General features: G+C 61.1%; 1 protein-coding gene across 1 annotated transcript in view; it reads left to right on the forward strand.

Moving 5' to 3' along the window:
* The window catches only part of MYO15A (myosin XVA), a 46,716-nt gene that overhangs the window by 25,846 nt on the left and 6,750 nt on the right, over nt 1–14,120 (forward strand). Inside the window, exons 32-59 of the mRNA XM_026521149.4 lie at nt 33–193; nt 304–398; nt 950–1,070; nt 1,287–1,354; nt 1,428–1,505; nt 1,663–1,843; nt 1,948–2,080; nt 2,411–2,516; nt 2,668–2,740; nt 3,845–3,966; nt 4,172–4,231; nt 4,695–4,770; nt 5,106–5,221; nt 5,309–5,427; nt 6,253–6,394; nt 7,006–7,117; nt 7,206–7,280; nt 7,763–7,941; nt 8,528–8,643; nt 8,903–8,975; nt 9,263–9,335; nt 9,598–9,671; nt 9,908–9,990; nt 10,851–10,981; nt 11,965–12,059; nt 12,258–12,335; nt 12,694–12,790; nt 13,931–14,091. Coding sequence (XP_026376934.3) covers nt 33–193; nt 304–398; nt 950–1,070; nt 1,287–1,354; nt 1,428–1,505; nt 1,663–1,843; nt 1,948–2,080; nt 2,411–2,516; nt 2,668–2,740; nt 3,845–3,966; nt 4,172–4,231; nt 4,695–4,770; nt 5,106–5,221; nt 5,309–5,427; nt 6,253–6,394; nt 7,006–7,117; nt 7,206–7,280; nt 7,763–7,941; nt 8,528–8,643; nt 8,903–8,975; nt 9,263–9,335; nt 9,598–9,671; nt 9,908–9,990; nt 10,851–10,981; nt 11,965–12,059; nt 12,258–12,335; nt 12,694–12,790; nt 13,931–14,091 — 2,998 coding nt within the window. The remainder of the gene's footprint in view (nt 1–32; nt 194–303; nt 399–949; nt 1,071–1,286; nt 1,355–1,427; nt 1,506–1,662; nt 1,844–1,947; nt 2,081–2,410; nt 2,517–2,667; nt 2,741–3,844; nt 3,967–4,171; nt 4,232–4,694; nt 4,771–5,105; nt 5,222–5,308; nt 5,428–6,252; nt 6,395–7,005; nt 7,118–7,205; nt 7,281–7,762; nt 7,942–8,527; nt 8,644–8,902; nt 8,976–9,262; nt 9,336–9,597; nt 9,672–9,907; nt 9,991–10,850; nt 10,982–11,964; nt 12,060–12,257; nt 12,336–12,693; nt 12,791–13,930; nt 14,092–14,120) is intronic.

A 14,120-nucleotide genomic window follows, 5' to 3' on the forward strand; every position in this document is an offset into this window, starting at 1 on the left:
GGTCAGGTGCTCCGTAATCCCCTTCCCTACAGGCTGTTTGGGAACAGCTGGGACTCAGATGAGGACATGCCCACCGGACCCCAGTCCCAGGGACACGCGCCCAAAGTGGCTGGCTCCGATGGGTACTGCAGCCACAACGAGGACGGTACAAATGGGGAGACTGGGGCCCAGAGAGGGACAGCGACCCACCAAGGTCAACCAGCAGCGGCCACGGTCTCTGGTGGGGAGGGATCCTGGGGGCTGTGTGGGGTGATCAGCAGGAGAAAAGAACTTGGCTTTTGTGTCCCCCATCCCCCCAACCAGACTCAGACAGCCTGGGAGAACCCTCTGTGCCCCACAAGGGACTGGACGGCTACCTGGACAGCCTCTTCGACCCCGTGCTGTCCTACGGGGACACGGTAGGGATGGGGGGTGTTTGCAGACAGCTGGGACCACGTGTGCACACCAAGTCACATACCCACAGAGTGACACGGGAGCCACTCACAGCCAGAGCCAGGGGGTGGCATGTCTCGTCTGGGTCTCTGCTGGGGGCCCAGCAAAGGATGAGGGTGTCCTCATGGCTAGGGATGCTCCTGGCTGACCCCAGAAGGACCCGCAGCTAAAGGTCCAGGGCCCTTCCTCCCCCTCCGGTGGGAGCCAGCCCCCTCAGGCACCCTTGCTCATTCTGGGAACTCCCAGGAGCCCCTCCATGGCATGATGTGGGCCCCAAGCAGGGCACAGCACCTTTGGAACCTGTTTCCTCACCGTGGGAGGGGGTAACGGGTTTTGGGAGTTTGTAAGGCTGCAAGGGATTACTGACTGGGCTGCTGCAAGAGCAGAGGCTGGGCATAGAGCAGACATGAGGCTGGCGGGAGGCCCTGGGGACACAGGAGGTGGCCAGTGTCAGGTGCCCGTTACCTTGGAACCTTGGGAGTATGACAGTGACACTTGAGCCACCTGCCGCCCCCAGGACCTGGAGAAGCCAACAGCCATTGCCTACCGCATGAAAGGGGGAGGCCAGCCTGGTGGCAGCGGCAGCAGCAGCACTGAAGATCCCCCCAGGAGACCCCCAGAGCCAAAGCCAAAGCCAAGTCAGTGCCTGTCCCCAGGGTGGTTCCAGGGTTGGGCGAGGTGAGGGGGGCCCCCCTGCTGGTTCTCGGGGCTCCTTCACCTGCTAGGATAGAGGCAGCCACGGGCCGCCTGGTGGGGGCGAGACAGCGGCAGGGTGGGCGTTAGCTAGGGAATTCCCATGTCCCTCCATCTTCCGCCCCTGGGGATCCACGTCCTCTGACTCGGCACCCCCCCAGTCCCAGGCCTGGATGCGTCCACGCTGGCTCTGCAGCAAGCCTTCATCCACAAACAGGCCGTCCTCCTGGTGAGTGCCCGATGGGCTGCGGGAGGTGCCCTGAGGGCGGGCCTGCCCGGTCACCACCACCGCCTCTCCACAGGCCCGGGAGATGACCCTGCAGGCCATGGCACTCCAGCAGCAGCCCCCGAGTCCCACCCCAAGGCCCTTGCCCCTGGAGGTGAGCCTGGCCTGCCCAGGTGAGCGCTGTGCTGCTCCGGGGCATTGTTGTGCCTCTCTGGGGCAGTAGCCCCGCAGCCCGTCCTGGGCAGACACGGGGTCCCTGAGAACAGGCCGGTGTGTCCCAGGAAGCGCCCCCTACCCCCTGTTCTCTGCAGAAACCCCTCGCGCCAGAGGCACGGCCGAAGTTTGTGGGCACTGGACCCCCAGCCAAGCCTGTGCTCCTGCGCTCCACTCCAAAGCCTCTGTCCCCAGCCCCTCTGGCCACGGCCCCCAGACCCTCCACCAAGCCCGTGGCCGCCCCCATTCTAGCTCAGGACCGGGTTTGTCCAGAAACCAGTGAGTGTCCTATCCCAGCGGGGGCAGGGGGCTACCCCGGACAGGACTGGGAGTGTAGCTGTGTCCCCTGTGGCTTCACCCTGTCCCCCACCCCTCGCCCACAGCTTCGCCCTGCCCGGATCTGGTCCGGTATTCAACGCTCAACTCGGAGCACTTCCCGCAGCCCACACAGCAGATCAAGAACATCGTGAGGCAGTACCAGCAGCCGCCCCGGGGAGGCCGGCCCGAGGCCCTCAGGTCAGCTCTGCCCCCATCCCAGCCCTCCAGCCCTCTGGATGCGTGGCCTGCTCACCGTGGGGCCACCAGCCGTGCGGCCATGCAGCTGGGTAGCAGCCCCCAGCCTGGCACCGTTCAGGGAGTGAGTTTGCTCACGCGATGGTCTGGAGGAGCCCTTCGGCCAGAGAAAGGCCTAGACTGCTGCTCTCTAGGTCGTGCTGTGTGACCTCAGGCCAGTCTCTGATCCGCTCTGGGTGCTCACGTGTAACGATGGGGTGGGGGGTGGAGGAACAGGTTCCCTATTATAGGAACTTAGTGCTGGGAAGAAGAAACTCCTGTTCAATCCACCAGGAAGGACGGCGGAAAGGTGTTTGTGAAGCGGCCAGACCCCCACGAGGAGGCGCTGAGGATCCTTCAGGGGCATATGAGCCACGCAGCGGCGGCCTCTGGCAGCCAGGTGAGGGGCACTTTCTGGCTGGGACCCGTCGGGACAGAAGACAAAGCGGGGCCCTGGACTCTCTCAGAAATCAGCTGCCCCTATAAGCTGCTGCCCCTGCCGCTGCCCCCGTCCCAGGGCCCTCCTGAGCACTCTTTTGTGGTGGGGACAGGTGCCCAGAGAGGCCGTGGCCTTGGTAAAGCCGGTGACCAGCACACCAAGGCCATCCATGGGACCCACACCAGGTGAGGGGCCAAGAGGGAGGGAGGGAGGGAGGGGCATGAGGGTCCAAGTGTAGGAGTAAGCCTGTGCGAGCACAGGGGAGTCCTGGTCTGTGTGTCGGTGGCACGTGTGTGTCTGTCCCTGAGCCCACGTGGACCTACTGTGTGCACATTTGTGTAAGTGTATCAGCACTTCAATAACACTGATTTCAGGCTCCACCCACTCTGGCCTCACGAAATCCTCACGAAAACCCTTTAAGGAAGTACCGTTTTTGTCTCTACGTTACAGATGGGAAAACAGACACAGAGAGGTGAAGTGACTTGCCCAAGGTCACACAGTTCAAACGTGTCAGACCAGGGACATAAACTCAGCCCTCCTAGCCTCACAATTGCAACCCTAATCTTTATGTCCTGTGCCTCATGGCAACCACAGTGTATCTTAAAAGATACAAATCAGCTTACGTCATGTCCCTGCCAAAAACCCTCCCATGACTCCCAGGATGAACTCCAGACTTCTCACCATGGCCTCTGAGACCCTGTATGATCTGCCCACCTCCCCAACCTCATCCCTTCCCACTCTCCCTTTGGCATACTCTGTTCCTGGAACACAGTGAGCCCACTCCTACCCCAGGGCCTTTGCACTTGCTGTACCTAGAATGCTCTTTCCCAAAAGATCTTTGCATGCCTGGCCCGTCCCATCATTCGGGTCTTAGCTCAGTGTCATCTCAGAGAGGTATGCCAGATCACGGAGACTGAAGGACCCTTACAGACCAGCCCCTAGACTTTTTCCAAAGTAGCCCAGATTTATTTCCATCCCAGCTCCTAGAACTGAGAGCTTTGTTATTTGTCTGTTCTGTCAACAACTGCCACAAGACTCAACACAAAGGCAGGCACCTTGTCTCTACTGTTCATCCCCAGCCTCTAGCACAGGTAATCTATATATGAAGGATTGAGCCAGGGCTGAGCTGTATGATTGTGCATGTGACCTCGTGATTGGTGTGTCTGCAGCCGGGGATGTGTGGACCGCTTAGCCCCAGCCCCCTCCCCGACAAGAGGTCGCCCCCACTCCCCTTCCTCATCAGCCCTGCCTCTCTCACTCATGCCTCTCCAACTCGCTGTGCTCCCCAGTGCCGCCTTCGCGGTCGCTGGAGCCCCTTGAGGAAGCCCTGCAGACGCAGCTGCACCGCCTAGTGAACCCCAACTTCTATGGCTACCAGGACGCCCCCTGGCGGATCTTCTTGCGCAAAGAGGTGCCTGGCCCGGCGGAAGCCCAGGGAGGGGCTACAGGGGGCAGGGAGGAGGGGCGGGGCACAAGAACGTGGTCTGCGCTAGGGGGCGGAGTCAGAGCCAGGGGCCCTGGTGGTTTCCCGCCGGCTGTATCCAGGGGGTGGCGCCAGGTGTGAGGCAAAGTGAGGGGACTATCCCAAGGGTCTCACTGGAGCCCCCATCCCACAGGTGTTTTACCCCAAGGACAGCTACAGCCACCCTGTGCAGCTAGACCTCTTGTTCCGGCAGGTGAGGTCTTCTCTTCCCTTTCTGCCTCAGTGTACTCATCAGGGTAATGGGTAGGTAGACTAGCTATCTGCAAATTTCACTTCTGTACTCTTGGGTTTGGGGTCCTTGACCACAGTGAGGATGGGAAGCTGTTCTGCTGAATTTCCCACCCTCATGGACAAGGTCAGCAAGCTCACAACTTGATTTAACCAGACACACCATTTGTCTGGGTTCGATGGGACTCAGAAGTCAAATCCCAGCCCGAGCACATAGAGGAGGAAGCTACGGCCCAGGGGGGTGGCATGGGTTGTAGAAGAGAGGAGAAAGGAGAGGGGCGTTTGTAAATGGCATCTGAGTCACACAGATGACCCCACTGGTGCAGAAATAGGACCCTCCGCGTTCCCACTCCCACTAGAACAGTCCAGCCTGGGTTCCCAGCTGGGGGAGTCTCACCAGCCACCCGCACTGAGGCTCATTCCCACAGATCCTCCATGACACGCTCTCTGAGGCCTGCTTGCGCATCTCCGAGGACGAGAGGCTGAAGATGAAGGCCCTGTTTGGTACCGCAGGGGGAGGGAAGGGACACGGATGGGGCAGCCAGCTAGAGTCAGGCCACCCTTTCCCAGAGGGAGACGGGGGCGGACGAACCCAGCCCCGTTTGCCTCCTTGCTCTGCTTCTGGCCTCTTCCCTGGCCAGGTGCCAGGCTGCGTTCACACTGCCTGACACACCGTGTGGCCCTAGCCATCCTGTCTGTCCGTGGATCTTGGTTCCCCCGTGTAGACGCTGAGAACACACTGTTCTAATACCTTCTTGCCGGGTGGCAGCCTCTCTCCCTGCAATGTGGGCTGGCAGGGGAGGTGACGGAGGGTTCTGACCTCACCCGGCATCCTTTAGCCCAGAACCAACTGGACACACAGCGGCCCCTGGCAACGGAGAGCGTGAAGCGGGCCGTGGTCAGCACCGCACGCGACAGCTGGGAGGTCTACTTCTCCCGCCTCTTCCCCGCCACGGTGCGAGCTCCCTGCCGGCTCCCACTCACTCAGGGGCTTCAGGGAGGAGGCTAGAAGACTGTCATGTGTCCCTTATCCCTACCCCAGGGCAGCGTGGGCACCGGCGTGCAGATCCTCGCTGTGTCCCACACAGGCATCAAGCTCCTGCGGATGGGCAAGGGCAGCCGGGAGGCTGGTGGACAGCTGCAGGTTCTGCGCACGTACAGGTGAGCCGCGGGCAGCGGGTGGTGGGCGGGTGAGACCGGGCCTGGCTGGAAATGGGCATGGGCAGCAGAAGCATCTCCTTCCCGACTCTCCCCAGCCCACTGCCAAGCGCCTGTGATATGCCAGGCTCTGTGGCAAGCCCTTTAAGCAAGTCCATTTTACAGACGTGGAAACTGAGGCTCAGGGAGAGAAGTGGCTTGTCTCAGGTCACACAGCCAGGAAGCGGATGAGCTAGAAGCCCGCTACCCTGTCCTGCCTCTTAGACAACACGCCAGCCCCGCCCTCCCCAGAGCTCACTGTGCAGTGGGGGCGTCTCTGTGATGAACAGCCGAGTTTTGTTGCAGCCGGGAAGGGCAAGGGTGCTCTGGCATGAGACCTCACTGAGTCCTTGAACCCCTCCCCTGCCAGCAGCCCCTTTCGTCCTCTGTCCCACAAGGACAGGGATAGAGCCTCGCTCACCGGTTGCGTGAAAGCTCCTTGCTTTGAAAGATGCAGAGAATTTGGTCAGTGGGTGAACGAGATACATTTGTGTGGGCAAGATCTGGGGGGCTGGATTAAGAGACAAAAAAAAAAAAAAAAAAGCAAGGCAAAGGGTAGTGAGGGCCGGAGGGTGAGTTCACAGGGTGCTGGGAAATGGTCCCGAGCCACAGGCAGGATGGGGAGGGGAAGCTGGGCAAGCTCCCTGGCCCTGGTGGCAGGGGGCTCGGGAAGGGCTGGGCTTTGGGAATGGAACGGCAGAGGCAGGAGCAGGGGCAGCGGGAGGGGTAGGGAGGAAGGCGCACTCTGGCCGAGGAGCCCTGCCTGAATGCCGCTTTCCCATTCTCCAGCTTTGCCGATATCCTGTTTGTGACCATCCCCTCCCGGAACATGCTGGAGTTCAACCTGGCCAGCGAGAAGGTCATCCTCTTCTCAGCCCGAGCTCACCAGGTCAAGACCCTGGTGGACGACTTCATCCTGGAGCTGAAGAAGGTCAGGGTCCTCCTACGGATGTCCCCTCCTCGAGGGCCCGGGGCGGAGAACAGGGCTCTCCTGTGCCGTGGACACACCGGCCACGCCTGCCTGGGAAGTATGGCTGCGAGGGGGTGGGGGGGTCCACAGACTGTTGCCATCTTTCAGGCCTTTGCAGAGGCCGTGCCAGCCTTCCACCTGGGACACTGTTGCCACTTTTGCCGGCTCCTTCAAAAGCCTTTCCTAATGTCCTCATCACGGCTGTCACAGCACCTCCCCCAAGCTCCAGGGCGAGTGCCCCTCGGCCTCCCGCAGCCTCCCTGCCTCCTGACTGGGCAGCCTCAGGCCCAGCAGCTGGCCTCAGTGGGGCAACTTGGGTGAGGGATGGGGTGGGCAAGGCCCATGCCTGTGCTCTGACGGCCGCCTGTGTGCATCGGACTCCCGGCTCCCGTCCTTTACAAGGCACCCCTTCGATGGGCAGAGCGTCCTTCCCTCTCTCACCTGTGGGATGTTCCCTTCCCCAGGAGTCAGGGAGGAGGACCTGTGGATGAGAGGAGCTGGGGCGTGGCCCCAGGCTTCTGGGAGGAGGGGGATGGGACCGCAGCCCCTTACCCCGCCCCTGGCTGACCCAGGACTCCGACTACGTGGTCGCGGTGAGGAACTTCCTGCCCAAAGACCCGGCACTGCTGGCCTTCCATAAGGGCGACATCATCCACCTGCAGCCCCTGGAGCCTCCCCGAATGGGTCAGGGCCGTGGGACACAGGGCGGACGGGAGGCGGAGGCTGGGCCAGGGGCCTCCCTGGCAGGTGCTGACATCGGCTTGACCCCCAGGCTACAGTGCCGGCTGCGTGGTCCGCAAGAAGGTCGTGTACCTGGAGGAACTGCGGCGCAGAGGCCCCGACTTCGGTGGATACCCCTGGGTCCCCCCCGTCCAGCCTCCAGGCCTCCCAAATCTGGAAACCCTAAGCAGCTCCGCCTGGCTCCAGGGACTCACACCGCACATGCTCAGCGGGGCTCTCTCGGTGCCCCAGAGGCATCTGGCCTGGCCAGGCCTTCTCGTGCATCTGCTTCGGCCCAGTCAGTGCCTCCTGGCGGCTGCCTAGCCCGGCCCCCTGTCTGCAGACCGCGCTGAGGGCTCTCTGAGCGTTGGTGTTCCCATGTATGCGGGCTGGGTCTCTCTCTACCCCAGAGTTTACAAGCACCGTGTTTTCGGCGCCACCTGCCACTGAGGGAATGCCTTCCCTTTCCCTGTGTCCTCATCTGCAGATGGGCTCCACGGCCTGCATGCCTCCCTCACAGACCGGGGCAGCGTCAGGAAGGTGCTCCTTATCCCTAGAGGGGCTCCTTAGTCCCTTCTGTTTGTCTCAGAGCCCTTACCTGCCCCCTAGGCTGGAGGTTCGGGACCATCCACGGGCGCGTGGGCCGCTTCCCTTCGGAGCTGGTGCAGCCTGCGGCCGCCCCCGATTTCCTACAGTTGCCAGCCGAGCCGGGCCGGGGCAGGGCCGCGGCCGTGGCCGCTGCCGTGGCCTCCACCACTGCTGCATGGGAGGTGGGCCGCAGGAGGGAGGTGAGACTGGCAGGGCCGGCCCTGGGGCTGAGATGGCAAGGGCTGCTCAGCCTGATGTTGGAGGCGGACGGGGAACAAGGTCAGCCAAGGGTGTGGCCAGTCCCAGGACAGAGCGAACCTTGTAGGGCTAGCCAGCTGTGTGACCCAAGGGATGTGACCAGAGATGGTTGGAGGTGTGGCCAAATGGGGTCGGGATGGTGGGGGTCAGCAGAAGGATTGTGATGAGGCCCATGGGGCGGGACCAGACAAATGGGGCGGGGTCAGGCGTGTGGAATGGAGCTAGCGAGGAGTGGGGTGAGGTAAAACTGAGAAGCAAAGGGCAAGGTCACCAGGACCAAGCAGCTGGGGATGCTGAGATAGGGGTGTGGCCAGGTGCAGCAGGGGGCGGGGTCAGCTGGGCCTGTGGGAGGTATGACCAGGTGGAAGGTGCCAGGACTATCGAATCGAATGGGGGTGGGTCTAGGTGGGTGAAGGTTAGGGGCAGCATGAGAGGGTCTGGACAGAGTCAGCCTGGGGTCAGTTATGGCAGTTTTGAGCATGACCAGGTGTGGCAAGACAGGACCTCTTAGCTCTGGCCGTCCTGCAGGGCCCCCCGGTCAGGGCTGGCTCCCCTGACCGTGCAGAGGACGGCCTGACTCTCCCCCCATACTCGATGCTTGAGTTTGCCCAGAAGTATTTCCGAGACCCTCAGAGGAGACCCCAGTGAGTGGTGGCCCCACCCCTTATCCCCACTCTTCCGAAGGTCCTTCTGGGGCTCCTTGCAGCCATCCAGGTGGGGACACCCCACTTCTGATGGGGGGATGAGAAACCACCCTGATGCGAGGTCTACCTGCAGCCTCCGCGTCCGGGAGCCTTCCTGCCTGGTTGACTGACACTGGGTCAAGAACCTTCTGGGTGGAAAGGGGATGTAGCCAGAGGCTCAGAGGCAAGACAAGTCAGTAGCATCTATCTCCTGTTGCAGGGATGGCCTTCGGCTAAAATCCAAGGACGGCCGGGAGTCCAGAACCTTGGAAGACATCCTTTGCTTCACCAAGGTGTCCAGCGCCAGGCCTGTTTCCCCATCTGGAAAATGGTGATGCAGGAGCCCCCTCCCAGGCCCCTCGAGCAAACAGCCTTGTCCTCAGTGGGACCCCTCCCAGCTCTCAGACCCCAAGGCCCTGATTCCTCCCAGGGGCAGCTTCTGTCCCCATTGCCAAGCAGGCCTGGCGCCTTTTTTGCGATGTGGACTCTCCCGTCGTAAGACGGGAGACACCACCCAGCCCTCCTCTTTCCGACTTGTCCTTCTACTGTCATGACACGACTCCCCTTCCTCCCCTCACAGACCCCGCTCCAGGACTCTCTCATCGAGCTCAGCGACAGCAGCCTCAACAAGATGGCCACCGACATGTTCCTAGGTGTGCGGGTGGGATGGGACCGCGGCCAGGGCTGTGGGAGCCAGGTGGGATCCAGCACCACGTGACCCTTGCTCATCCCCCCCGCCGGTCCTAAGAGGCTTCCCCCCCGCCTCAGCTCAGACCTGGGGCCCCATTAAAGGAAGAGGAACCCCCAGCTGCCTTGGGCCATACCCTCCCAGGGTTGGACCCAACCTTGGGGTGCCCTGGGGTGAGTGGGCAGCTGGGTGTCTGGTGGCCTGAGTGGGACAAGTCTTTCCTGTAGCTGTGATGAGGTTCATGGGCGATGCCCCGCTGAAGGGCCAGAGCGAACTAGACGTGCTTTACACCCTCCTGAAGGTCAGTTCTGCAGACTTTGCCGGATGCTCCCTTTCCTGCTCGTGTGGCTCAGTTTCCCCATCTGTCAGCCAAAGTTGCAGGACATTGGGGTGGGAAGCCCCAAACGGGGTGCATCCTGCAGGTGGGGAGGGGGCTGGGGAAGGGACTCCAGGCCTTTCTCCAAGGGCACACCCTGTTCTTCCGTGGCTGGCGTGTGGCATGGGCCCTGGCACGCGACCTGGCCTGCCCTCCTCTAGCTGTGTGGGGACCATGAAGTCATGCGGGATGAGTGTTACTGCCAAGTTGTGAAGCAGATCACGGACAACACCAGCACCAAGCCGTGAGTGAGCTGGGCCTTCCTCTGCGCCCTAGTCGCCACGCTGTGCCCTCCCTCCAGGACGGGCCGGTTTAGCCTCTCACCCCCCACCCAGGTCTTCCCTCCTGATTCTCTCCCTCTCATCCTCTTCCTCACCCGGTAGCTAGAGTACATGGGTTTGGAATTGCTTGGTCCGGGACAAGCCGCTGCTGCTCTCTGAGACTCACTTTCCTCACCTGTAAAATGGCAGTGATAATGGGTTAAGTCCCAGATCTTGGTTGCAACTGACAGAAACCCAGTTCAAGCTGGTTTAAGCAAAAGAGGGTTCAGGTGACCGGAAAGCCCAAGTATGGCTTCAGGTATGGCTGGATCCAGGTGTCATTGGGAAGCCGGCTTTCTCTATAGTCTAGCTCTCTTTTTCTCTGTGTTGACAGTGTTCTTAAGTAATATCTCCCACCCACTGACAAGATACCAGCTCTGGGGGGACATTTTCCAGTTCAGTAACCTTAGGGAAAGCAAGATTGATCCGATACTATAGCAAAAATTCCCAAATCCAGTCTTTTTGGCTTGAGTTGGTCCCATGCCCATCCCTGAGCCAACCACAATGGCTGGAGGATACAGAGCTTTGACTGGCTAGGACTGGATCAAATTTTTGTCTCCCAGCCAATCACCATATCCAAAGGACAGCTGACCTCTAATTGGCCAGAATTGGATCAGCACGGCTTTGGGCCCCCCGCCCCCGCCCTCCTCTCCTGGGCCGGGGAGCACCCTCCGCAAACAGGAGCGGCCTGAGAGCCAGAGCCGTCCAGCCCCATCCCAGGAGACTCCTGGTGTGGCACTCCAGGGCTGCCCGGTGAGGTGGCCCGGTGTGCGTGTCCCCACAGGGACAGCTGCCAGCGAGGCTGGAGGTTGCTGTATATCGTGGCTGCCTACCACAGCTGCTCCGAGGTCCTCCAGCCACACCTCGTTCGCTTCCTCCAGGATGTGAGCCGGACTCCAGGCCTGCCCTTCCAAGGTGAGGGGCCAGTGAGTGGTGGCTCTGGGTAGTGAGCACGTGGAAGCGATTTCTAGGTGGGCCGAGTGGCAGGAGCAAAGGCCTGGAGGTGGGACTGTGCGGGATGTGGGAGAAGGAAGGAGGTAGCAGGGGCCTGGAGTGCTGGGTGAGGCCCTGTTTCTCTGGCCATTGCCAATCAACAAGGGTCTTGAGTGGGTCTGGGGAGGGGTGAGACCCAGCTGGTGGCAGGGTCTCGGGCTTTCCCTCCTTGGAATCTGGAGGAAAGGGGCCAGTCCTCAGCCCCACCCCCACCCTTGTTTCCAGAGCAACCCCTGGGTTCCCCCTAAGAAAAAGGTTAGGGCGGTGTGGTCATCATGGCAGTCATGAAGGAGATAGGGCACCTCACTTAGTCTGCCCCCGAGTACTCCTCTTTGATTTAGTTAACATTCCCAGACTCCAAGATGAATAGATCTAGCTACGCCCCCCTGCCCCTGAAGAAGGGCTCCCAGATCCACGGAGGCAGCAGAATGTGCCCAGAAGTCTGGCCTTCACTTCCTCCCCAGGGCAGAGTGAGGTCACTCTTTCACCCAGAGAAACGGACGGTGGAGTCTTGTGCACAGGACTCTGGGTGAGGGAGGGTGGTTGGCAAGGGGGTCCCAGCTCCCAGGGTCACAGACGCATCACCAGGGGACATACCCCCCCCCCCAGTCAACAGCTGGAGGTGACAGCTATTTCCAACGCTCATAGGTAGCCGAGGGGACTGTGGGCTAGACAAAAGGCTTTAACCACATGGGATATGGGTTCGAATTCAGCTCTTCTACTGCAGCTCTCGAGCTTGGGCAAATCCCTGCCCCTCTCGGGGACTGTTTCCTCAGCTACCACGTGGGAGAGTAAACGTCCCATAGGTTGTGGAGAGAAACCAGCGGGCTCGTGGCTGGTGGCCGGAGGAGCCTCTTTCTCTCACTGCCTACCCAGGGCAAGGCCTTGCCTCCCTGTCTCTGCAGGGATTGCCAAGGCGTGTGAGCAGAATCTTCAGAAAACCTTGCGCTTCGGTGGCCGCGTGGAGCTTCCCAGCAGCATGGAGCTTCGGGCCATGCTGGTGAGTGTGGGGTGGGGTCTGGAGGAGCGTGAAATAGGAGCCCCGCTCAGAGACCCTGTGGGCACTCAGCGTTCATGAGCGTTCCCGCCCACACCTGTCCAGAGCCCCTTGGCTTGGGGACTTCCGTGGCCAGGGACAATCGCTGGCCCAGATCCCAGGACCTGGCCTCTCTCATCACCTCCCCTCTCTCTATCCCAGGCGGGCCGCAGTTCTAAGAGGCAGCTCTTTCTTCTCCCTGGAGGCCTTGAACGCCATCTCAAAATCAAAACATGCACCGTACGTGAGGGAATGTTTCTGGCAGGCAGGTGCTGGAGGGGTGGGGACACCCCGGCCTCTGGGGTGGGCTCCCAAGGGTGCTGAGTCCCTGTCAGGGCAGGACTTATATCTCAGGGAAGCAGACCGAGTCTCAGAGAGGTGAAGAGTCATACTGCTGAGAAAAAATTTGAACCTTGAGTCTCTCAGACTCCAAAAGCAGTGCTCCTTCCCCGCATGAAGCCGATTCTCAGTCCTCAGAGGACCCTCTGGATCCCTGCAGAGGCCCTAGGAACTCTGTGCTTGGCCTCCCAGAGCCTGGGCCAACTGGGAGGACGGAGATCGGCTCAGCTGGCCCAGTCTCACCCTTCCCTCCCTCCAGGTGGCCCTGGACGTGGTGGAAGAGATCTGTGCCGAGATGGCTCTGAAACGCCCCGAGGCCCTCAGCGAGTATGTCATCTTCGTTGTCACCAACCGAGGTGAGTGGCCAGGAGGACTGGGACTCTGGGCCCAGCCTGTAAGGCCCAGGTCCGATGCCGCTTCCTCCAGGAAGCCCCGGGCTGCCATGAGTAAGAACTTCTCTGTGCCACCGAGCACCCCCAGCTCCGGATGTTGGTCTTGCCTACCAGACCGGAAGTTCGTGGAGGACAGCGGCCTGCTCAGCGGGAGCACGTGGGCCCTGCCCTCAAGGAGCTCACATCCTGGGAAAGTTTCCTTGGGTAGACCCTGGGTTCCGGAACCCACCACGCACGTGTTGCTTCCTGTCTCTCAGGCTGTAACAGTGGTCTCGCCTGGCCCTTCTCACGCGGCCAAACCCCTTCCATCTGCTGCCCACGCTAGACCGTGGTGTCGCCTCCTGCCACCTGCACCCAGCTCTTGTCAGTGCTGCCTGGGTTCTGAACTGTGTGTCCTTGGCCCTGCCTGCCCTGAGTTTGGCTAAGACGAGGGGCAGTGGTAACTAAACGGTCCTCGTTACTGACATTTATGGACCAGATACGGTGTCCTAGGCATGGTTCAAAGCATTGTAATTGTAAAAACTCCTGGAGGGGGTCCATGTTTCAGTGGAGGTTAAGGTCACAGAGTGGGTATTTGAACCCGGGCAGTCTGGCCTCAAGAGTCTGGATTTTATCATCACGCCACACCCCGTCTTCGGTAAGATGTTACTGAAGAGGTGGGACGGGGAGCAGAAAGGTCAATGCAAGAAGGAAAAACTTACACCTTCCTCACAGACTCGGATGCCCTCATTGCCGGGCCCCAGTCCTCCCCACCCCACAACCCTTCCAGGAGCCTGGCAAGGGGTCTCTCCTGAAGGAGTTCTGTAGAAAGGCACCCGTGGGTCTCATGATCGGCGGCCGGTGGTGCTTCTCCGTGTCCCCAGCCTCCTCTGGAAAGGGGCTGGGCTTCCTCGGAGCATAACCCAGGGTACTTCCCGAGACCGAGGTGGGCTGTAGCTTGGATTGGAATTATTGCCACCTCTGGTCATCAGCATTCCCCAAACACAGGGCACCCTGTTCCAGACATGTGCTCCTCTTTGGGGAGGACGCCACGTCCTGGAGCGGGGAGGGGCCTTGGCCGGGCTCTGCACACACGCTCTGCGGCCGCCCCCCCGCTCTCCACAGGCCAGCACGTCTGCCCGCTCAGCCGCTGCGCCTACATCCTGGATGTGGCCTCGGAGATGGAGCAGGTGGGCGGTGGCTACACGCTCTGGTTCCGGCGTGTGCTCTGGGATCAGCCACTCAAGTTCGAGAATGAGCTCTACGTGACCATGCACTACAACCAGGTCAGCACATGTGGGCTGCTCTGCTGCTC

Source organism: Ursus arctos, unplaced genomic scaffold, assembly GCF_023065955.2.
Source record: "Ursus arctos isolate Adak ecotype North America unplaced genomic scaffold, UrsArc2.0 scaffold_14, whole genome shotgun sequence".
Classification (NCBI taxonomy): Eukaryota; Metazoa; Chordata; class Mammalia; order Carnivora; family Ursidae; genus Ursus; species Ursus arctos.